The sequence below is a fragment of the Somniosus microcephalus genome, chromosome 5, assembly GCF_052327205.1.
Source record: "Somniosus microcephalus isolate GS21.2 chromosome 5, FLI_Smic_1.0, whole genome shotgun sequence".
NCBI classification, from domain to species: domain Eukaryota; kingdom Metazoa; phylum Chordata; class Chondrichthyes; order Squaliformes; family Somniosidae; genus Somniosus; species Somniosus microcephalus.
Window position 1 is genome coordinate 279865444 of NC_140991.1, and position 25505 is coordinate 279890948.

Genomic DNA, 25505 nt, shown 5'->3' on the forward strand with positions numbered 1-25505 from the left:
GTATCGTATTTTGAGAGTTATGAAGCAAGTTGCTTTTACTCCGACCACTTCATCAGATCCCTTTTCTTTTGAGTTGTCGGAAAAAGTAACTATTGAACAGTCTGCCATCACTTTTAGTTTTTTGGTGAATTTAGTCATTGGGTTGAAAATGTTGCCTTTTTGCAGCAACCAGTTTCAAATGACGTACAGTAATGGTTCTGACTCAGAAGAATATCTTCTATTGTCCCAGTGTGATTTTTCCATTCTTCACTGCACCCATCCTTATAGTCTCTCATGCAAGTCCTCAGTGCATGCATATCATGTAAGTTCCTGCACAATATTTTTTCCTAAATCATTTTACTTTTTTTTTCTTTGTTTCAACCCTAAAGTTGTTGGTCTATGTGTCATCCTCAGCCAAGATAGAAGGTTGGAGACCTGTGGGTTACCAAACTAGGAGCGGCAGTGGGATTGGAAGGAGTAGCTCAGAAATTATAGAATGAGTTAAGACAAAATATGTACATAGATAGGTCAATGGCAGATGGAATTTAATGCAGCTAGGAAGGGAAATTGGGTAACAGAGATAGACTCCTTGCCTTGTCAGCCATAGCTCAGTGAGTAGCACTCTTGCCTCTGAATCAGAAGGTTGGGTTCAAGTCCCACTTCAGAGACTTGAACACATAATCCAGCCTGACACTCCAGTGCAGTACTGAGGGAGTACTGCACTATCGGAGGTGCCATCTTTCGGATGAGACATTAAAGGGAGGCCCAGTCTGCCCTCTCAGGTGGATGTAAAAGATTCCATGGCACTATTCGAAGAGGAGCAGGGGCGTTTTCTTGTTGTCCTGGCCAACATTTATCCTTCAACCAACATCATTAAAAACAGATGATTTGGCCATTATCTCTGCTGTTTGTGGCACCTTGCTGTGTGCAAATTGACTGCAATGCTCAAAACATTACAAGTTACTACACTTCAAAAGTACTTCATTTGCTGTAAAGCGCTTTGGGACATCCTGAGGTCGTGAAAGGTGCTATATAAATGCAAGTCCTTTCATTTCCTTATGAATACCATGGAACTAGCTAAGGATGAAGCATGAAAGAGACTTTTAAGTCTTGCTAGACTCAATGTTAAATACGTCCAACCAATGCAGAGCAGCAATCAACAAAGCCAATAGAATGTTGAACTACACAGCCAAAGCAGTAGAGTATAAGTCAGAGGAGGATATGATCCAGCTGTACAGTGCTCTGGTCAGACCGCATCTTGAATATTGTGTCCAGTTCTGGTCACCAAGAAACAAGAAAGATATTTAAGCACTGGTGGCAGTGCATAAGAACATAAGAAATAGGAGCAGGAGTAGGCCAATCGGCCCCTCGAGCCTGCTCCGCCATTCAATAAGATCATGGCTGATCTGATCCTAACCGCCAATCTCTATCACAGAACTATCTCCTGAAACTAACAGAATTAGACACACGAAATAGGAGCAGGATCAGGCTACATGGCCCCTGGGCCCGCTCCTCTACCCACAGGGCCATGACCGATCCGAACCTAGACTCATGTCCAAATTCCTGCCCGCTCCCCGTAACCCTTAATTCCCTTTACTTCTAGGAAACTGTCTATTTCTGTTTTAAATTTATGTAATGATGTAGCTTCGACAGCTTTTTGGGGCAGCATATTCCATGGACCTACCACCCTCTGAGTGAAGTAGTTCCTCCTCATCTCAGTCTTGAAAGAGCAGCCCCTTATTCTAAGACTATGCCCCCTAGTTCTAGTTTCACCCATCATCGGGAACATCCTCCCCGCATCCACCCGATCCAACCCCTTCACAATCTTATATGTTTCAATAAGATCGCCTCTCATTCTTCTGAACTCCAATGAGTAGAGTCCCAATCTACTCAACCTCTCCTCATATGTCCATCCCCTCATCCCCGGGATTAACCGAGTGAACCTTCTTTGTACTGACTCGAGAGCAAGTATGTCTTTTCTTAAGTATGGACACCAGAACTGTATGCAGTATTCCAGGTGCGGTCTCGCCAATACCTTGTACAACTGAAGCAATACCTCCCTATTTTTATATTCTATCCCCCTAGCAATGAAAGCCAACATTCCATTGGCCTTCTTAATCACTTGCTGCACCTGCATACTAACCTTTTGAGTTTCGTGCACCAGGACCCCCAGATCCCTTTGTACTTCAGTACTTTCCAGTTTCTTGCCATTAAGATAATAACTTGCTCTACGATTTTTCCTGCCAAAGTGCATAACCTCACACTTTCCAGTATTGTATTCCATCTGCCAAATCTCTGCCCACTTACTTAGCCTGTCTATGTCCCCTTGCAGGTTTTTTATGTCCTCCTCACTCACTACTTTCCCTCCCATCTTAGTATCATCTGCAAACTTTGATATGTTACACTCGGTCCCCTCCTCCAAATCGTTAATATAGATTGTAAAGAGTTGGGGACCCAGCACTGACCCCTGCGGAACACCACTAGTTACTGATTGCCAGTCTGAGAATGAACCATTTATCCCAACTCTCTGCCTTCTGTTAGATAGCCAATCCTCTATCCATGCCAGAATATTACCCCCAATCCCGTGATTTTTTATCTTAAGCAATAATCTTTTGTGTGGCACCTTAAAAAGATTAGTGCAGAGAATAGTCACGAGAAACTACAGGAGTAATGGGACACAAATGCAAACTAGTAAAAGGTAAAATTACGATTGATGTCAGGAAATTCTTCCTCACACAAAGAATGATCAATGTGTGGAATAAACTTCCAGATAGAGTATATTAAAGATCCCATTGTAGTATTTGAAGAGCAGGGAGGTCTTCCAGGGTCCCAGCCAACATTCCTCCCTAAGCCAATATCAAGATGATGAAAAGAAACACAATTAATCAGCTATTCTTCTCATAGATGTTTGTGGGATGTTGCTAGTGAAGAATGGCTGCCGTGTTTTGCCTAAATAACAATTATTGTATGTTCAAAGCCACACACGTGTGTAACGGACAGCCAATTTGATATCACCCATTTTACACCATCCCCTTTAGGTAACATTATCCCCAAAGTCTTGGGGTCATCAAAGAACCTGATCTTCTGTAAATGTCCCATCTAAAATGCTTTTTTTTTTGAAGATGCTAACTGACCCACTATGCATTGCCAGCATTTTTTGTTGTTGTTGCCAATTTTCTTCCCCTCGCCCTCTCCTCTGCTGAAGAGACTGATGCTGTGCTGGGGGTATGGATGTGCTCACCCCAGTGGCCTGTGAACATTGCTGGTGAGTGTCAGCAAGCTTTTCAACAATGGGGGGGGGGGGGGGGGGGGGGGGAGGGGCAACCAGATCACAGCTACATAGGGAAGGATGGCTGGTTAGAAATCAGGAGCAGGCACCCTGGCTGATTTTCCACTCCCTACCCTGTGGTCAAGTGTAGCATCCCTATTGCCACCGCAGCTGGGGTCTGCGAGCTTTCTGTTTTTTATGGCTCAGATGCTGACTGCATAAACTTGCTGAGCCATTGGGGAGTTGCCGTCGTCTTCTGTTTTTAATTTCCAATTTCACAGGTTTTCTTTTTATTACCACTCTCTGAAATTAGCTATGAAGAAAGAAAGGCAAGTGATCTCAGGGTTCTGATGATGTTCATATCATTAGTGTCCCGCGATGTAATTATTGACTTGTAGCTATTATTCTGTATGCACCTTTTCAGACTACTGTTCAACATGAGCGCCAATTCTACTCTTTTATCACCTAGACTACACATAACTAAAGTTAGAAGCCCCCGGCACGCTGCAGTTGTAGGGCTGAACTGTATTTCATACTCACACATCTTTCTGTAAAGTTAAAAGCATCTCTTCAATTTCAGACTCCAGAATTTCCCCGTCCATCCTTGCCAGGTAGGTGTACAGATATGTGAAGGTTTCGAATTGGATGTGGGCAGCACCTCCTGTTGGGTCAGTCGTTAGGGTTTCACAGGCGTATTTCAGGGCACTGAAGAGAGTCTTCAAAAAGAAAACAAAATATTTTTTAAAATCTGCTAACAGAGGCACATGTTGTCATAACCTTGTGTTTTTTTAGATTTCCTCCTGCAGTCTAAAACTGTCAAGGAAAAGAATGTGCTCTCAGCATGGGGGCAAGTATAATTGGAACACTTTTATCAATCATCCTATAAATCATTAGTTTAAATTTGAAAGCATTAGCTTTACAAGGCTGCAGTGCTCACTGGCAAGGCAATGTGCTTTGGAAAACTGCCCGATTGAAGGAAATGATTGAACTACGAAGAACAAGGAAGATTATAACTATTTTATCGCCACATACAAATTTAGGGATTTTGTGCAATGCAGCCCGTCTGACCCATGCGTTTTATTGCACATGATCGTGCATTCATGTCTCCCCTCGGTTGAAGACTGACGATATCGCCAGAATGAGATACCTTTGTAGAATCGAGTGGGGAGAGAGACACTTGGAGAGTACCGAGCAAAATTCTTAAACAATGAACCATCATGATTCTACCCCATGAAAATGGAGACTGAAGAATGAAAAGAAAACACCAATTTGTTTTTGGATTGAACAAGTTCCAAGATGTCTAGTACCTATGCCCTGCTATTCTGCAATTAATAAGCTGTATATTGCTTTAGTGATGTGACTCTGTGTAGAGTAGATTAAATCAAAACTTTAAATGGAGGTGCCACTGCTTTGTCCCGCCCTGTTTCAGTTATGACATACGCATTATTTCTTGTTCTTGTGGTAAGTTTGTAGTTATTTATAAAAGGGGGAAAATTGAAAAATTATACAGTTTAGAATTTTTTTTTTAGCAATGCTAAAGCACTTTAGTTAAAAGTGTTCATTTCAGGCCTCTCTGCTGGTTGACAGTATTCTCTGACTTTGGGCAATGGGCCCTCTGTTAAGAGTCATACAGCACAGAAGGAGACCATTCAGCCCATCATGCCTGTGCCAGCTCTTTGAAAGAGCGATCCAATTAGTCCCACACCACTGCTCTTTCCCCATAGCCCTGCAGGTTTTTCTACCCTCACAAAATAAATAATTGCTCATCATCATCACTGGGTTAATATCCCAGAACTCCCTAGCTAACAACATTGTAGGAGCACCTTCACCACACGGACTGCAGTGGTTCAAAAAGATGGCCCACTACCACCTTCTCAAGGGCAACTAGGGATGGGCAATAAATGCCAGCAATGCCCATATCCCAAGAATGAATAAAATTAAAGTTCCATTGGCTGCTCTCATTGGAAATAAAGGGGAACAAGGGTGAATGCACACAGTGGCATTCCACAATGCAGAGTGTGAATTTGAGAATGATTGCATACATGGCAGAAATTGTCATTGCTGCTGGCGCTGTGGGCGGTGCCAAGCAGAGCATAGGGAGTTTTCCCAAAGGGAGAAAGATATAACTTTCATTTATATAGCGCCTTTCACAACCTCAGGACGTCCCAAAGTGCTTTACAGCCAATAAGTCACTATTATAATGTAAGAAAAGTGGCAGCCAAATTACGCATAGCAAGATCCCACAAACAGCAATGTGATAATGATCAGATAATCTGTTTTAGTGCTGTTGGTTGAGGGATAAATATTAGCCAGGACACCAGGGAGAACTCCCCTGCTCTTCTTTGGAATCTTTTACATCCACCAGAGAGAATAGACAGGGCTTCGGTTTGTCTCAGATGAAAGACGGCAGCTCTGACAGTGCAGCACTTCCTCAGTACTGCACTGGAGTGTCACCCTAGATTTTGTGCTTAAGTCTCTGGATTGCTTAAGTCTCTAGAGTGGGCCCTGAACCCACAATCTTCTGATTCAGAGGCGAGAGTACTACTACTGAGCCACGGCTGACAGAAAGGGAACATTCAGATGCAGTCATTGCCCAGGTAAAGACCCTGGAGGAGGCCACCTGTTTGCCCTCTTGGGCAAAGAGTGGTTGTTCATGATGTGAGAAGACTGGGTATATGGGGAGAAAGTAAAATCCCTTAAAATGTATGTTTCTCAAATACAGCCCCCACTGCTAACACTGGGCATGATGGTGTTAATGTGATTTTCCTGAAGAACAGCGGCCGGTAAAACCAAAAAGCAAAATAACCAACATATTTTTTTAAATCTCCACTTAGTAATTGCCTCTCCTAATTGTTAGCAGTTGCATCCAGAATCTCATCACGAAGGTAATCATACTTTAACCAGGTGTGAACAGCTGATTGAAACTGCTTGCAGACCCGACTTTGCCTGAAATCAGCATACGTTATACTTTACAAGTGGCACCTTTGTAATTGACTCCTATAGTGACAACAAATGGTTGGTATCATTTGCCTGATATAGGCGGCTGCCCGTGATAAGGGTATAAGTAAGGGTATAATGGAAAACCTCAGTATAACGTGCAAATCATAGGCCTAGAAATTCAGTTGGGCGCGCCAGCCGTTAGCGCCTTAGGAGTAGATCTCGAGCGCTGGGCGCTTATCGCCCGGGCGCAGCGCGATCTGCGCCTCTCCCCAACTTCAGGACACATTTAGCGCCGGCGCAAAGTCTTAGCGCGCGCCCTGCTGCGCGCGCAGATCATGACGTCATTTAATAATGCAACGCCCTTTGTGCGCCCCAAACCGGAACTTCACTCGCGCCGGCCCATTGTGCGCCGGGCGGCCCGAGCGACTGTGAAGTGGAACGGTACACAGGCCAGCCGGGCCGCGGGGAGCGCAAATTAAAGGGCACTTACCCAGCAGTATAAAGGCCAGCCATTTTGCAGCATTCACTCTTGTGCAACGGTTTTTTGGACAGAGACCAAGGAGGAGAGTTTACTGGTTTGGACCAACACTTGGACAGGTATTTTTGGCTCAGGCCAGAGCTTACCAATTATCTTTGCCTTCATTCAGAGCTCAGTGTTTGCCAGCATATAATGGAGGCTGCATTGGGTGGCAACGCTGAATTTCAGCCTTATGCCAGAAGGGCTTACAGACGCCGTGAGAGAGTGGCAGCCCTGGCTAGACGCAGAGGGGGCAACAGGCGTCGCCAACTGAGGCCTTACCCACGCAGGGTATACCGCCAGCAGACCTCCTATCTGACCATGTCTGCCGCGATGTGTGTTAGGAGGCTGCGATTCCGAAGGGAGGTGGTTGCAGACATCTGCCGGCTGCTTCAGAGAGATCTGCAGCCACAGCTGATGCGCAGGACGTCTCTGTCGGTGGCAGTGAAGGTGACGGTGACTCTCAACTTCTATGCCTCCGGCTCCTTCCAATCCGCTACTGGGGACATCGCTAACATCTCCCAGTTCGCCGTGCATTGCTGCATCCGCCAGGTGACCGAAGCCCTTTTCAGAAGGAGACATCAATTCATCTCCTTCCCCATGACCCTGGACAAGCAGCAGCAGCGTGCAGTGGGGTTTGCAAGAATAGCGGGCTTCCCCATGGTGCAGGGCGCCATTGACTGCACGCATGTGGCTTTGCGGGCACCCCTTGAGCATGCCGAGGAGTACCGCAACCGGAAGGGCTACCATTCCCTCAATGTACAGCTGGTGTGTGACCACAGGCAGCGCATCCTAGCTGTCAATGCCCGCTTTCCAGGCAGCAGCCACGATGCCTTTATCCTGCGACAGACAACTGTGGCTGACATGTTCCAGGCACAGCCTCCCCCAAGAGGATGGCTTATCGGGGACAAAGGCTATCCTTTGTGTACCTGGCTCATGACCCCGCTCTGCGCGCCCACGACCCCTGCTGAAGAGGCATACAACGAGAGCCATCAAGCGACGAGGAACCTCATAGAACAAACAATCGGCGTGCTCAAGCAACGGTTCCGCTGTCTCGATCGCTCCGGGGGAGCCCTCCAGTATTCGCAGGATCGAGTCTCCCAATTCGTCGTCGTTTGCTGCATGCTGCACAACCTGGCTATCTGCAGGACTCGGGCACTGCCACCTCACGTTGGACCACCACCTCAGGAGGAGGAGCAGGAGGAGCATGAGGACGAGGAGTACCAGCCCAGGAGGGACGCACAAGGTCCAAGGGCCGCCCGTCGGCGGCTTATTGAACGTCACTTCTAGGCCCCCTGTCAGGGAATGGCTTGTGCCAATGATAGAACATGATTGCAGCCGCTCCGCAAGCCCTCAGCCGGTTAAGGCAACAAACACTTCAAAGATCAAACATGGACAATGTGAATAAATAAAATGCTTTATTGTACAAACTCTGGGCCCTTCCCACATGAAAACCAAAAACAGACGAAACCCCCAAAAAACACTCAAACACATTACTCGCTCCCGCAACCTGGAGAGGATTAACAAAATAGGGCAACTACAATGGCCATCATTCTCGGCCTTCGTCAAAAACAAACATCACATCGTCGGCCTTCAAAAAACAAACATCCAATTTTCGGCCTCAAGAAACAAACACAAATGGCCACACATTCGACTATTTGGCCCGCTAGGGCGATGCCTTGGCCATCTTTGGGTGGCCCCTGCCCGCCCTGCTGCTCCGCCTCAAAGTAAGGCCATTGGCTGCTGCAAGGCTGGGGGCAGGCTCCTGAGGGGCACATGTCGTGACGGCAGATGCCCTTGGGGGTCGGCCTAGTCGAGGTCTGGCCGTCGAGCGGGCGGCTGTTGATTGCTGCAGCTGTGGCTGGCCAGCATCAGTCGCTGCAGCAGCTCCTGGCAGCTCCACTGGGGGAGTGGCAGTGGCGGCTGGAGGAATGGCGGCAAGCTGGCGGATGGCAGGCGCTCACTGGTCGCCTGAGACACTGGCACTCGCCTGGGCCAGCACTGCAGCATGTGCACCAATCTGCCGAGGGACAGACCGCTGTGCTGCTGCAGCGCGCCGGGTGCCCTGGCGATGCCTGGCTGACACAGCGAGTGTGGCAGCAGTGAGTGCCCGTGTTGACCTGTTCACTGACCGCAGCAGAGCAGCCAGTGACTGGACGGCACCACTGATCACCTGGCCAGTCGCTGACAGATCTGCCCGGTATTCCGCCCGACTGGTGGCCTCTAAGGGCCCAAACTCGGCCACACTCCGAGAGAGGGAATCGATGGACTCAGGCAATCGTGCCACTGCCGCCATGAGCTCCGTGTGCCGGCGCTCCGAGTCCGCGGACAAGTCTTCGAGGCGTTCCATCTCCTCGGCGAAGAGCATCTCCTGACTGGAGGCCGGACTCTCCCTCTGGGGAGAAGGCCGCCGAGCTGGCCGACCCTTCCTGCGTTGCTGGAGGCCGCTGGGCCCAGCAATTGGACTCCCCTCCGACGCATCCCCCCTCTGGGGAGAAGGCCGCCGAGCTTCCACCCCCTTCCCGCCTTTCTGCAGCACGCAGGTCCCAGGAGCTCCCCTCCCCTTCGACACTTCCGCCACGCTGCCCTCCAGGGAAGACGTGTCCCCTACATTGGCCTGGGCGGCCGCGGCTGAGGGTTCCCCTGATGGGCCGCCTTCCTCTTGCTCCCCCTCCTGGGAGGGTCTGTCACTGGCAAGTTGAGGGACCTCCTCTTGACCATCTGAAAGCAGGAAGGCACAAGAGTAGCTTTAGAGTGAGGAGAGGGCGTCAGTGCGGGATGCATGAGTGGTGGCATTCAGCGCATTGGTCGGACAGTGGCAAAGGATGTAGATCTGATGCGCAAGTGGGACGAGAGAGGTGCAAAAGGTGATGTCCTTACCATTGCTGCCTAGAACAGGGTCGGCATCTCCACATGCAACGGGCCCAATCACCCGGCCACCCATGAGGCGCTCCACGCGATGTTGCAGGTCGGTGAGTGGCTGGATATGGGGTCGGCCTCCCCCGGTCGCAGTCCGGCTCTTGCGATTATTCGCCAGCTTGGCCAGCAAGAGAAAGGACGGCCTCTAAGTACAGTGTGTCGCCATGATCTTGTGTGCACTGCCTCCCATGGTGGAATAGCTTGGCCAGTGTGTTAAGTGCAGAATGTGCAATTGATGCTCATGCCTGTCCCATAGCTGCTGGATGAAGGCTGGCCATTAGAGCTTTCAGGTCCCTTTGCCCATAATGTGAGGTGCACATGCAAGGATGAGGTCGTCATTGGAAAGGGTACTCACCCTGACAATGCGTGTGAGGTCATTTAACATTTTGCGGCATTGGGCACCGGTCCTGGGGACGTCGCTGTTGGCTGACAGCTTGCTGGCGACATGCCTCCAGGCTCTCCTGTAGACGCGGACCGTCGCCTTCTTGCCATTGTCCAGGTACAAAACATGGCGCCTCTTCTCCACAGCAGCAAGCAGCACACTCAGATCATGCTCTGAGAAGCGCTGCGCACGTTCATGGGCCTTCTCCATGTCTTCAGGCGCTATTTGGGTCCAGCAGCAGTGTTCAGGCCTAGCTGGAGGGCTCCACTATCCAGGGCGTGGCAGCAGACACAGTCGACCCTTCCCCCTTGAAGCTGGCCGGCGCCAGGGTGTCTGCTGCCAATCACGAGATGGCCGCACCTGCGCTGCGCCCGGCCTCGGCGCTATCGATCACCACCTCCGGCTTAGCGCCCAAAGAGAGGCGTCCAGCAGCAGTTTTAGCGCTCGCCCGAACTAGTAGGGCGAAGCGAATGAATATCGGAGAAGTGGCATAGATTTGGCGGCGGCCGCAAACTTTAGCGGACGCCCCACTTTAGCGCCCCAAAAGTGGCGTCAATGAATTTCTAGGCCATACTGTTTAACAAATAGTGTGCTAAAATGAGGATCTGCTATATATGCAAATACGACACAAGCATGTTCCCAGTCAAGACCTGACATTAGCAGATTTTTTCCAAGTCCCACTTGTACCTATTTGTAACAGAGGTTCCAAGAAGCTGTAAATTGGATGACTAATTGGACGAATAGGTTCGAGAAGATCATTTCAATGGTGACATTAGGCAGCTTGACTGGTGGACTCCCTCAGGGCGGAGTTTTGGGATGCCCCTCGCTGTTCACAACATTTATTGATGGTTTCACTGTAGATAGGATATGGTGTGGAAAAGTCAGACTGCTGAATGGTAAATTGTAGAAAGTAGAGAAATGTAAGGCAATGTATGTTTGTACTAAATTAGCAAACATGAAGGTTCTATATCAGATCATTAAAAAAGGTGTTCTATTTAACCAAATTCTGAACATGCCACACAAGCAATGGCCAACATTGGGTCTTAAAACAATGATCTATGAGGAGCAACTATGAGAACTGAATGGGTGTTTTCCCACACAAAATGAGATAATAAAAAAGATGGATGAGACTTGCAGAGTGGATGGGGTGAACACCTTTGTACTGAACCAAAAGAGAATTTTTAGCTCAGGAAATCCAAAGCTAAATCTAAAATAAGGATTCGCCATGAGCCTCCATATGCAAGATTTCCCCCACCTCCACCGGCGCCCCCCCCCCACACACCTTCCCTCCAATGAACAAGATATCAACTCCTCCTTTCCCCCCTGCACAGAATAATTATCCTTACGTTGTGCTTATTAAAATTCTGATTCCTGCTGCGAATAACAAGTTGTCCATCTGATAAGGACTGAAAAAATGACAAATTCCATGGAAATTATGTTGTACAAGACAGTGGCAATCTGTAATCAGGATCATTTGGGGAACTATAGTACATAATCAACAGCTGTATTAATGAGCCAGGTTAGAAGAGGTTACATTTTTTAAAAAAGTACTACCTTGTAATTTGCTGCTTGTTTCACCTTATTTTGACTTTGAAACTGTAGAATCATAGAATCATGGAAATTTACAGCACAGAAGGAGGCCATTTGGCCCGTCGTGTCTGTGCTGGCCAAAAAAGAGCTATCCAGCCTAATCCCACTTTCCAGCTTTTGGACCGTAGCCCTGCAGGTTACTGCACTTTAAGTGCATATCCAAGTATCTTTTAAATGCGATGAGGGTTTCTGCCTCTACCAGCCTTTCAGGCAGTGAGTTCCAGACCCCAACACCCTCTGGGTGAAAAAAGTTCTCCTCAACTCCCCTCTAATCCTTCTTCCAATTATTTTAAATCTATGCCCTCCAGTTACTGACCTCGCTGCTAAGGGAAATCGGTCCTTCCTGTCCACTTTATCTAGGGCCCTCATAATTTTATACACCTCAATCAAGTCTCCCCTCAGTCTCCTCTGTTCCAAAGAAAATAACCCCAGCCTATCCAATCTTTCCTCATAGCTAAAATTCTTGTAAATCTCCTCTGTACTCTCTCTAGTGCAATCACACCAGTCCTGTAATGTGGTGACCAGAACTGTACGCAGTACTCTAGTTGTGGCCTAACTAGTGTTTTATACAGTTCAAGCATAACCTCCTTGCCTCTTATATTCTATGCCTCGGCTAATAAAGAAAAGTATCCTGTATCCCATATATTTCCTTAATTAATCCTCACTTGGACAAGTGTGGATTAATTAAGGAAAGCCAGCACAAATTTGTTAAAGGCAAATCGTGTTTAACTAACTTGATCGAGTTTTTGATGAAGTAACATCATTTTGATGAGAGCAATGCGGTTGATGGACTTCCAAAAGGCGTTTGATAAAGTGCCACATCATCGGCTTGCCAGCAAAGTTGAAACCCATAGAATAAAAGGGACAGTGGCAGCATGTATATGAAATTGGCTAAGTGACAGGAAACAGAGAGTAGTGGTGAAAGGTTGTTTTTTGGACTGGAGGAAGGTACACAGTGGTGTTCCTCAGGGGTCGGTACTAGAACCGCTGCTTTTCTTGATACATATTAATGATTTGGACTTGGTGTACAGGGCACAATTTCAAAATTTGCAGATGACACAAAACTTGGAAGTATAGTGAACAATGAGGAGGATAGTGATAGACTTCAAGAAGACATCGACAGGCTGGTGAAATGGGCGGACACGGGACAGATGAAATTTAACACAGAAAAGTGCGAAGGGATACATTTTAGTAGGAAGAATGAGGAGTGGCAATATAAACTAAAGGGTGCATGAACAGAGAGACCTGGGGGTATAACTGCACAAATCGTTGAAGGTGGCAGGGCAGGTTGAGAAAGTGGTTAAAAAAGCATATGGGGTCCTGGGCTTGATAAATAGAGGCATAGAGTACAAAAGCAAGGAAGTTATGATGAACCTTTATAAAACACGGGTTCGGCCTCAACTGGAGTACTGGAGTATTGGGGTTGATTTTCAGTGTGCCGTGAGGCGGGCTTTAGGCGTGCGGGGGGCTAAAATCCCGAATTCGGGGGTCCCGACACCATCCCGCCCAAAACCCGCCTCCATGTAAGTTTCAAAGGAGGCGGGTACCTGCCCCGCACTGGGACCCGCCGACCCGAGGCGGGAAGGGATTAGTGCCAATTAACTGCCTGTTAACAGGTAGTTAACAGGCAGTTTTTAGCCTAATCCCTATTTTGAAGGTTGTCGTGTGGGATTCCCGACGGCTCCAAACCACGCCAAGTTAGGGTCGTCGGGCCGCTGGGTTGAAGGACTTGGAGGGGTCGAGATGTCGGTGTTCAGGTGAGTGATGGGTGCATGAGTGCAAAGGTAAGTGTGTTTGGTGTGTCAAAAGTGTGTAAAGAAGTTTAAATTACCTGTACTTACCTTTTAAGCCTTTCTCCCTCTAGGTTTCGGGAGTCCATCATTCAGCCGGCACAGAAAGCAGAATGGCCACGAGCTGTCAAAAGTGACAGCCTGCAGCTTTCAGTGCCGGCGAGATTTCTAACTGAGTCTGCATAGAAGGACTCAGGTTAGAAGTAAGACTGTCAGTTTTTGACAGCTTCAAACAGCTGTGAAACACTGATATTTCATCTGTCAACACATCCTGACAGATGAAATTTCAGTCTGTGACGTCACCTGTTGCCGGGTGGCCCTTAATTGGCCTGCTGAGCCCGCTGGGCGGGCTCAACAAGGTCAATCAAGTGAAAATCGCGTGGGTTGGCCGCATCTCGATGGAGGCGGGACTATAACCCGAAAGTTGTAGTCCCGCCTCCTTCCCGACTTCTGAATGAAAATCCAGCCCCTTGTGTCCAATTCTGGGCACTGCACTTTAGGAAGGATGTGAAGGTCTTAAAAAGGGTGCAGAAAAGATTTACAAGAATGATTCCAGGGATGAGGGACTTCAGTTATGTGGATAGACTAAAGAAGCTGGGGTTGTTCTCCTTAGGGAAGGTTGAGAGGAGATTTGATAGAGGTATTCAAAATCATGAGGGGTCTAGACAGAGTAGATAGAGAGAAACTGTTCCCATTGGCGGAAGGGTCGAGAACCAGAGGACACAGATTTAAGGTGATTGGCAGAAGAACCAAAGGCGACATGAGGAAAAACTTTTTTGCGCAGCGAGTGATTAGGATCTGGAATGCACTGCCTGAAAGGGTGGTGGAGGCAGACTCAATTGTGGCTTTCAAAGGGGAATTGGATAAGTACCTGAAGGAAAAAAAAATGCAGGGTTACGGGGAAAGGGCGGGGGAGTGGGACTAACTGAAATGCTCTTGCAGAGAGCCGGCACGGGCTTGATGGGCCGAATGGCCGCCTTTTGTGCTGTAACCATTCTATGATTCTATGCCTTCTTAACCACCTTATCTACCTGTCCTGCTACCGCCAGGGATCTGTGGACATGCACTCCAAGGTCCCTCTGTTCCTCTACACTTCTCACTATCCTACCATTTATTGTGTTTTCCCTTGCCTTGTTAGCCCTCCCCAAATGCACTACCTCACACTTCTCCGGGTTGAATTCCATTTGCCACTTTTTTACCCACCTGACCAGTCCATTGATATCTTCCTGCAGTCTACAGCTTTCTTCCTCACTATCAACTACACAGCCAATTTTTGTATTATCTGCAAACTTCTTAATCATACCCCCTACATTGAAGTCTAAATCATTGATATATACCACAAAAAGCAAGGAACCTAGTAATGAGCCCTGCAGAACCCCACTGGAAACAACCTTCCAGTCACAAAAACACCTGTCGACCATTACCCTTTGTTTCCTGCCACTGAGCCAATTTTGGATCCAACTTGCCACTTTCCCTTGGATCCTATGGGCTTTTACTTCTCTGACTAGTCTGCCATGTGGGTGCTTGTCAAAAGCCTTGCTAAAATCCATGCAGACTACATCAAACGCGCTACTCTCATCGACCCACCTGTTACCTCTTCTAAAAATTCAATCAAATTAGTCAGATACGACCTTCTCATAACAAATCCATGATGACTGTCCTTGATTAATCCGTGGATTTCTAAATGACGATTAATACTGTCCCTCAGAATTTTTTTCCAATAATTAGCCCGCCACCGAGATTAGGCTGATTGGCCTGTAATTACTCGGTCTATTCCTTCCTCCCTTTTTAAACAATGTACAACATTAGCAGTCCTCCAGTAAATGTCTAACTACAAATATAAAGGCCTAGAAATTCATTGTAGCCACTTTTGGGGCGTTAAAGTCGGGCGGCCGCTAAAGTTTGCGCCCGCCGCCAAATCAAGGCCACTTCTGCGATATTCATTAGCTTCGCCCTAAGAGTTTGCTCGAGCGCTAAAACTGGTGCTGGACGCCTCTCTTTAGGCGCTAAGCCGGAGGTGCTGAGCGAGAGCGCCCAGGCCGGGCGCAGCGCAGGTGCGGCCATCTCGTGATTGACAGCAGACACCCTGGCGCCGGCCAGCTCTTAAGGGGGAAGGGTCGACTTTGTCTGCTGCCACGCCCTGGATAGTGGAGCCCTCCAGCTAGGCCTGAACACTGCTGCTGGACCCAAATAGCGCCTGAAGCCATGCAGAGGGCCCGTGAACGAGCGCAGCGCTTCTCAGAGCGTGATCTGAGTGTGCTGGTTGGTGGTGTGGAGAAGAGGCGCCATATTTTGTACCCGGACAATGGCAGGAAGGCGCCGGTCCGCGCCTACCGGAGAGCCTGGAGGCATGTCGCCAGCAAGGTGTCAGCCAACAGCGAGGTCCCCAGGACCGGTGTCCAATGCCGCAAAAAGTTTAATGACCTCACGCGGATTGTCAGGGTGAGTACCCTTTCCAGTGACCTCCTCATCCTTGCATGTGCACCTCACATTATGGGCAAAGGGACCTGAAAGCCCTAATGACCAGCCCTCATCCAGCAGCTATGGGACAGGCATGAACCTCAATTGCACATTCTGCACTTAACACACTGGCCAAGCTATTCCACCATGGGAGGCAGTGCACACAAGATCAGGGCGACACACTGGCCAAGCTATTCCACCATGGGAGGCAGTGCACACAAGATCAGGGCGACACACTGGCCAGGCTATTCCACCATGGGAGGCAGTGCACACAAGATCAGGGCGACACACTGGCCAGGCTATTCCACCATGGGAGGCAGTGCATACAAGATCAGGGCGACACACTGGCCAGGCTATTCCACCATGGGAGGCAGTGCACACAAGATCAGGGCGACACACTGGCCAGGCTATTCCACCATGGGAGGCAGTGCATACAAGATCAGGGCGACACACTGGCCAGGCTATTCCACCATGGGAGGCAGTGCACACACGATCAGGGCGACACACTGGCCAGGCTATTCCACCATGGGAGGCAGTGCACACAAGATCAGGGCGAGACACTGTACTTAGAGGCCGTCCTTTCTCTTGCAGGCCAAGCTGGCCAATAACAAGAAGAGCCGCACTGCGACCGGGGGAGGCCGACCCCAGATCCAGCTGCTCACCGAGCTGCAACATCACGTGGAGCGCATCATGGGTGCCCGGGTGATTGGCCCCGTTGCATGTGGAGATGCCGACCCTGTTCTGGGCACCAATGGTAAGGACATCAACGTTTGGACCTCTCTCGTCCCACTTGCGCATCAGATCTACATCCTTTGCCACTGTCCGACCAATGCGCTGAATGCCACCACTCATGCATCCCTCGCTGATGCCCTCTCCTCACTCAAAAGCTACTCTTGTGCCTTCCTGCTTTCAGATGGTGAGGAGGAGGTCCCTGAACTTGCCAGTGACAGCCCCTCAGAGGAGGAGGAGCAAGAGGAAGGCGGCCCATCAGGGGAACCCTCAGCCGTGGCAACCCATGCCAATGTAGGGGACACGTCTTCCCTGGAGGGGAGCGTCGCGGAAGTGTCGGAGGGGAGGGGAGCTCATGGGACCTGCGGCCTGCAGAAACGCGGGAGGGGGGTGCCAGCTCGGCGGCCTTCTCCCCAGAGGGGGGAAGGGTCGGAGGGGAGTCCAATTGCTGGGCCCAGTGGCCTCCAGCAACGCAGGAAGGGTCGGCCAGCTCGGCGGCCTTCTCCCCAGAGGGAGAGTCCGGCCTCCAGTCCGGAGATGGTCTTCGCCGAGGAGATGGAACGCCTCGAGGACTTGTCCGCGGACTCGGAGCGCCGGCACACGGAGCTCATGGGGGTAGTGGCACGGTTGCCTGAGGCCATCGAGTCCCTCTCTCGGAGTGTCACCGACGTCGGGGCCTCACAGGCCATCAGTTTGACGGAATTCGGGGCAGAGCAGGCAGCGAGTTGGGCGGCATTCGGGGCAGATCAGGCAGCGAGTCGTGCGGCATTCGGGGCAGCTCAGGCAGCGAGTGGGCAGCTGATCAGTGGTGCCGTGCAGTCACTGGGTGCTCTGATGAGGTCAGTGAACAGGTCAACACGGGCACTCACTGCTGCCACGCTCGCTGCGTCAGCCAGGCATCGCCAGGGCACCCGGCGCGCTGCAGCAGCACAGCGGTCTGTCCCTCGGCAGATTGGTGCGCATGCTGCAGTGCTGGCCCGGGCGAGTGCCAGTGTCTCAGGCGACCAGCGAGCGCCTGCCATCCGCCAGCTTGCCCCCATTCCTCCAGCCGCCACTGCCACTCCCCCAGTGGAGCTGCCAGGAGCTGCTGCAGCGACTGATGCTGGCCAGCCACAGCTGCAGCATTCAACAGCCGCCCGCTCGACGGCCAGACCTCGACTAGGCCGACCCCCAAGGGCATCTGCCGTCACGACATGTGCCCCTCTGGAGCCTGCCCCCAGCCTTGCAGCAGCCAATGGCCTTACTTTGAGGAGCAGCAGCAGGGCGGGCAGGGGCCACACAAAGATGGCCAAGGCATCGCCCTAGCGGGCCAAAAAGTCGAATGTGTGGCCAGTTGTGTTTGTTTCTTGAGGCCGAGAATTGGATGTTTGTTTTTTGAAGGCCGAGGATGTGATGTTTGTATTTTACGAAGTCCGAGGATGACGGCCATTTTAGTTGCACTGTTTTGTTAATCCTCTCCAGGTTGCGGGAGCGAGTAATGTGTTTGAGTGTTTTTTGGGGGTTTCGTCTGTTTTTGGTTTTCATGTGGGAAGGGCCCTGAGTTTGTACAATAAAGCATTTTATTTATTAACATTGTCCATGTTTGATCTTTGAAGTGTTTGTTGCCTTAACCGCCTGAGGGCTTGCGGAGCGGCTGCAATCATGTTCTTTCATTGGCACAAGCCATTCCCTGACAGGGGGCCTAGAAGTGACGTTCAATAAGCCGCCGACGGGCGGCCCTTGGACCTTGTGCCTCCCTCCTGGGCTGGTACTCCTCGTCCTCCTCCTCCTCATGCTCCTCCTCGAGGTGGGGGTCCAACGTGAGGTGGCAGTGCCTGAGTCCTGCGGATAGCCAGGTTGTGCAGCATGCAGCAAACAACGACGAATTGGGAGACTCGGTCCTGCGAATACTGGAGGGCTCCCCCGGAGCGATCGAGACAGCGGAACCGTTGCTTGAGGACGCCGATTGTTTGTTCTATGATGTTCCTAGTCGCTTGATGGCTCTCGTTGTATGCCTCTTCAGCAAGGGTCGTGGGCGCGCGGAGCGGGGTCATGAGCCAGGTACACAAAGGATAGCCTTTGTCCCCGATAAGCCATCCTCTTGGGGGAGGCTGTGCCTGGAACATGTCAGCCACAGTTGTCTGTCGCAGGATAAAGGCATCGTGGCTGCTGCCTGGAAAGCGGGCATTGACAGCTAGGATGCGCTGCCTGTGGTCACACACCAGCTGTACGTTGAGGTGCCCGCAAAGCCACATGCGTGCAGTCAATGGCGCCCTGCACCATGGGGAAGCCCGCTATTCTTGCAAATCCCACTGCACGCTGCTGCTGCTTGTCCAGGGTCATGGGGAAGGAGATGAATTGATGTCTCCTTCTGAAAAGGGCTTCGGTCACCTGGCGGATGCAGCAATGCACGGCGAACTGGGAGATGTTAGCGATGTCCCCAGCAGCGGATTGGAAGGAGCCGGTGGCATAGAAGTTGAGAGCCACCGTCACCTTCACTGCCACCGACAGAGACGTCCTGTGCATCAGCTGTGGCTGCAGATCTCTCTGAAGCAGCTGGCAGATGTCTGCAACCACCTCCCTTCTGAATCGCAGCCTCCTTACACACATCGCGGCAGACATGGTCAGATAGGAGGACTGCTGGCGGTATACCCTGGGTGGGTAAGGCCTCAGTTGGCGACGCCTGTTGCCCCCTCTGCGTCTAGCCAGGGCTGCCACTCTCTCACGGCGTCTGTAAGCCCTTCTGGCATAAGGCTGAAAGTCAGCGTTGGCACCCAATGCAGCCCCCATTATATGCTGGCAAACAATGAGCTCTCAATGAAGGCAAAGATAATTGCTAAGCTCTGGCCTGAGCCAAAAATACCTGTCCTAGTGTTGGTCCAAACCAGTAAGCTCTCCTCCTTGGTCTCTCTCCAAAAAACCATTGCACAAGAGTGAATGCTGCAAAATGGCTGCCCTTTATAGTGCAGGGTAAGTGCCCTTTAATTAGCGCTCCCCGCGGCCCGCCTCGGCTGTGTACCATTCCACTTCACAGTCGTTAGGGCTGCCCGGCGCACAATGGGTCGGCGCGAGTGAAGTTCCGGTTCGGGGCGCACAAAGGGCGTTGCACTAGTAAATGACGTCATGATCTGCGCGCGCAGCAGGGCGCGCGCTAAGACTTTGCGCCGGCGCTTAATGTGTACTGAAGTTGGGGCGAGGCGCAGATCGCGCTGCGCCCGGGCGCTAAGCGCCTAGCGCTCGAGATCTACTCCTCCTAAGGCGCTAACGGCTGGCACGCCCAACTGAATTTCTAGGCCAAAATGTTTGACAGCTCCATCTGGTGTTGAAACCAAAATCGTGAAGCTCAATCTTCGAATTGGAACAGAACATCGGTGACTACATTTCAAAACAAATTCATCGGTTGTGAAGTGCTTTGGAACATATTGAGGTCGTGAAAGAGGCTATCTAAATGGAAGTCCTTTCTTTCAATTGTCTCATCCTCAGCCTAGTAAGCCTGGTTCCTTCTATTCATTTTGAGAACAAGAGATTTTTTAATAAAAACCGCATCCCAAGGGAAGAGTAGCTGCTTTTAGCGACAGATCTATTGGCAAATCACTGGACAAGTAAGAAGTCACAGGGACAACCTGGGTACACAGAGCAAAGAGAAGAGACACACGGGGTTGTCTCCACCCAGCTAGGTCTGGGGAGGGATCCTGGTCTGGTGAGGGGAAACCCGTTGATCTCAAGCCCAGAGCCAGTCAGAATTGGAAAGGCTGACCAGAAAAAGTTAAGTGAGCCCACCAATAGGGATAGTGTGGTGTATTTTAATTACTTTTCTTGTTCTCGAGAGGAGGGTTCTAAGGTTAGTTGAATCAATTTGTGATTTGATTGCATTTGTTGTCTGTCTGTAACATAAAGGAGTTTAACAACAACTTATATGGCGCCTTTGACGTAGTAAAACGTCTCCAAGGCGCTTCACAGGAGTGATTATAAGACAAAAAATTTGACACTGAGCCACATAAGGAGAAATTAGGGCAGGTGACCAAAAGCTTGGTCAAAGAGGTAGGTTTTAAGGAGCGTCTTAAAAGGAGGAAAGAGAGGTAGAGAGGTTTAGGCAGGGAATTCCAGAGCTTAGGGCCCAGGCAACAGAAGGCACAAACGCCAATGGTTGAGCGATTATAATCAGGGATGCTCAAGGGGGCAGAATTAGAGTGCAGATATCTTGTGGGGTTGTGGGGCTGAAGGAGATTAGAGAGATAGGACAGGGCGAGGCCATGGAGGGATTTGAAAACAAGGATGATAATTTTGAAATCAAGGTGTTACTTAACCGGGAGCCAATGTAGGTCAGCGAGCACAATGGTAATGGGTGAACGGGGCTTGGTGCGAGTTAGGGTATGGGCAGCCGAGTTTTGGATCACCTCAAGTTTACATAGAGTAGAATGTGGGAGGCCAGCCAGGAGTGCGTTGGAATAGTCACACCTAGAGGTAACAAAGGCATGGATGGGGGTTTCAGCAGCGGATGAGCTGAGGCAAGGGCGGAGACGGGCGATGTTATGGAAACAGGCAGTCTTAGTTATGCTACGGATATGTGGTCGGAAGCTCATTTCAGGGTCAAATATGACACCGAGGTTGCGAACAGAGTGGTTCAGCCTCAGACTAATGTTAGGGAGAGGGATGGAGTCAGTGGCTAGGGAACGGAGTTTGTGACGGGGACCGAAAACAATGGCTTCGGTCTTCCCAATATTTAATTGGAGAAAATTTCTGTTCATCCAGAACTGGATGTCGGACAAGCAGTCTGACAAGTTAGAGACCATGGAGGGGTCGAGAGAAGTGGTAGTGAGGTAGAGCTGGGTGTCGTCAGCGTACATGTGGAAACTGACGCTGTGTTTTCGGATGATGTCACCAAGGGGCAACATGTATATGAGAAATAGGAGGGGGCCAATGATAGGGACCAGGCGAGTGCAGTCCCACTCAACTGGATGACAGCGGAGAGGCGTTGGAGGAGGATGGAGTGGTCAACCTTGTCAAAGGCTGCAGACAAGTCTAAAGGGACGAGGAGGGATAGTTTACCTTTGTCACAGTCAAAAAGGATGTAATTTGTGACTTTGATGAGAGCTGTTTCGGTGTTGTGGCAAGGGCGGAAATCTGATTGGAGGGATTCAAACATGGAATTGCGGGAAAGATGGGCATGGATTTGTATCTGGCCTCATCTCGCTAAGTGTTTCACAGTATGCTTTCAAATAAAACTGGAGAAAGTGAGTGCGCATGAGAAGGACACAATGTCCAGTTCAGACCATGAGGAGTCTAAGTGTTCCATCCTTGGATTACCCCATCATATAATTAGATATTGGGCAGCATGGGCATGCTCTTGTATAGAAGACGGTTGGACTGCTTCCAGGGGTGAAAAACAATGCTGTACCCAAGAGAATATCTAAGGCAGACTTGAAACAATAAGCTCTTGTGTTGATGCACTTCCACCTGTCCAAAGACAGCCAGCGTGTCTCCAGCAATGGCTTCTCTTCTTGCATCCACACCATCATCTCTGAAGTCCCCCACGGAGCTATCTATCACATTCCTATTGACATCATAGGACACCAAATTGTTTAACCTCGCACTAAACTCTTTTTACCTACAATGTGACAGAGAGAGGAACAAACAAACTTGCATTTACATATCACCCTTCACTCCCTAAGGACGACATTCCAAAGCACTTTATAAGCAATGCACAAGGCAAACGTGGCAGCCAAATTGGTGTACAGTAAGGTGCAACAAATAGATGAATAAATGGCCAGATAATCTGTTCTTGGTGGTGTTATGGGAATAATGCTGGCCAGGATACTGGGAGAACTCCCTGCTCTGCTTTGAATAGGTTGCATCCATCTGCAAAGGTTTAATGTCTCATCCAAAAGACAGCAACCCAAACAATGCCGCATTCTCTCAGTTCTGCACTTAAATGTCATCTCAGATTATGTGTTCAAATGTGTAATGCGGCTTGAAGCTACAACCTCCTAACTCGGGTGAGAATGCCACCAACTGAGCCAAGCTCAAGTTGTCCATTAAGAACTGGCATAACAATGTGCATTGGTCCTGAACTCAGAAGAATACCCTCTAACATGCAAATCCAACATTCTGACACAAGCTGTCAAATCAGGAACAACTGGTGCCAAATTATGATCAGTCAATGCAGTTCCCAGCTCCATGCACACCTCGCAAAAATCCCTATTCGAATCCTTCAGTCCAGCTTTGGCCTTACTTACAGCACCATGACCACTCTGGCCAGTCACAAATTACATTCTCCGTGACTGTGGCTGAAGCGCATTATCCCTCTTTGCCTTCTTCGTAGCATTTCTTGTGGTTGATCACACATCCTCATTCATTTCCTCTGCTCTACTGTCTAGCTCTGTGGGACCGCCCTTGTGTTGATGCACTTCCACCTGCCCAAAGACAGCCAGCGTGTCTCCAGCAATGGCTTCTCTTCTTGCACCCACACCATCATCTCTGAAGTCCCCCACGGAGCTATCTATCACATTCCTATTGACATCATAGGACACCATATTAAATATCTGAATCTGCTGTGTGCAAACCCCTTCAGGTGGTCGCCTGGGCCTCCTATTCGGAGGACCCCGGCAAAATGGAGACAGCCACAGTGGCAGCAGGAACGGGGCAGTAAATTCTTCCATTCCCTTTCCGGGGCCCTACTGCTAGGGAGGGAGGCCACAAAATTCAGCCTCCATGACTTGGCACCAGTTCTTTTATTCCTTTTATTTATTTTTCTCCGATTTGCATAAAATGCTTTGAGATGTTTTCTACGTTAAAAGGTCCTATATAAACACAAGCGGCTGTTGGACTAAGGAGTGGCAACTATACTTTCTTTGGCCTTCGGGCTGGAATTTAAGACCTGTTCTAAAATTCGCTTCATCTTGATGGCTGTCAAGGTCTTTAGTGTAATGAATGTTACACCTCGGGTGGCCTCGGGTGACTGTCTGTGTGGAGTTTGCACATTCTCCCCGTGTTTGCGTGGGTTTCCTCCGGGTGCTCCGGTTTCCTCCCACAGTCCAAAGATGTGCGGGTTAGGTTGATTGGCTATGATAAATTGACCCTTAATGTTAGGGGGATTAAATACGTGGGGTTACGGGTATAGGGTGGGGTTGGTGTAGGGGTTACGGGGATCGGGTGGGATATGTGTCGGTGCAGGCTCGATGGGCCGAAATGGCCTCTATCTGCATTGTGGGGTTTCTGTGATTCTGTGTGATTCTGTGATGTTGGCCGTCTCAACCTAGTCTTTGGTGCACAACATTAAAGGGCCTATAATTTAGTAGTGACTGACACTAAATTGGCAATCTCTTTCAGAGAAGCCTCACAGATGACTTTATACTTAATGACTTAATAATTTTATTACAGACAGCACATTTATCACTTCAATTCATGCTACATATTGGAGCTCTGCACTAATATATTTATGTATTAGTACAACATAATACCGGAGAAAATGAGAAATGCAGCAAATAATGTACAATACCATGCTCTATTAATACACAATGAATATTTCATTGACTATTTGGTTTGTAACTTCAGTGGTTTGTAAATTTAAGGTCTGTGGTAGTAGTTGCGTAGTTTTAAACAGTTTGTAAAGGTATACATACCCCACCCAAATCACTGCAAGCAAGCGCCAGGAATTTCAGCCACTCAATCTCATCCTCAAAATTGCCCAACTGCAGAATGTTTTTCAGTTGTTGGATTGGCAAACCTAGATCTTTCCATTTTTCCACCAACTTTTCTTCTTCAACATATTTCTTTGGCGAGAGCTAAGGTACATAAATACAGCGCTTTTTATTACTGATTTTCAGTATAGCAGCATTTAAACATTTTTATAAATCATATAAACCAAAGGCCAGCTTACATTTAATAGCTATCTAAAGCAACTACTGCAAATGCATCTCTTGGGCATAAAATAGAAAGGAGGAACATTCCTTTACTCTACTGACGTGCTCTCATTAATCACACGATAGGTTCAGAGAAAGCAGGCCCTTCAGCCCACTTAATCTTATCCCTTTATAGCATCTAGTTTCTTTAACAAGTCCAATATTCTGGCCTTGACCACTCTTCCTAGCTATCGGTTTAATACTCTCCATTTAAAGAAGAACTACCTGACAACAGTCCTAAATTTAGAAATGAAATTCTGGCAATGAAGATAGAGAGCACCTACTTCAGGATTGGGAAACATCACCAATGTTCATTAATTTTGAGTCCCCATGACTCCCCAAGCCCTGAAAGGCATCTCAAGTATTCTGCCGAGGGTGGGAACTAAATATTCCAGGGTACTTAACCTTTAGAAGAGATAGGCAACATGGAAAAGGAGGAGGGGTAGCCCTTATGATAAAGGATGGGATAAAGGCAGTAGAGAGAAAGGATCTTACTTCCGAAAATTAAGAAGTACTGTAGAATCAGTTTGGGTGGAGCTAAGAAACAGCAAGGGGCAGAAAACATTGGTGGTAGTTGTTTATAGGCCCCCAAACATTGGTGGTAGTTGTTTATAGGCCCCCAAACAGTAGGATAGAGTATAAATCAGGAAATTAGAGGCTCATGTTGCCAATGTTGCTCTCAATAAGGTTCACCAATGGTGCTCCCTCTTGGGGGAGGGGCAATGTTAAAACTATTTTTAATGGCTACAAGACTAACCCAAACTGTTTTGTGTGCTTGCATTGTGATGTCTCCTCTCCCTTTGTCCCACCAGTGGAAGTCATACCTTCAGCCACCTAAGCTGCATGCTCTTGAATTCCCTTCATGAATCCCTCAGCCTCCCCATCTGCCTCTATTCCTTCAAGACCTTCCTTAAAACCTACCTCACCCCTCCCAATAGCTCTTTCATCCATTTTTCCCCCCGTTTATGCCTCCGTGAAGCACCTTGGAATGTTTTTCTGCGTTAAAGGCGTTAGATAAATGCAAGTTATTGTTCCTGTTTCAACATGTAAA

At 49.1% G+C, this 25505-nt stretch overlaps 1 protein-coding gene across 2 annotated transcripts in view; it reads right to left on the reverse strand.

The window, feature by feature from the left end:
• Nucleotides 1–25505, reverse strand: part of ropn1l (rhophilin associated tail protein 1-like) — a 99840-nt gene that overhangs the window by 53608 nt on the left and 20727 nt on the right. For both annotated transcript variants that reach the window (XM_085989006.1, XM_085989005.1), the window contains exons 4-5: nt 24176–24337; nt 3788–3963 (exon numbers count right to left, since the gene is read on the reverse strand). In XM_085989006.1, the coding sequence (XP_085845132.1) occupies nt 3788–3963; nt 24176–24337 (338 nt within the window). The remainder of the gene's footprint in view (nt 1–3787; nt 3964–24175; nt 24338–25505) is intronic.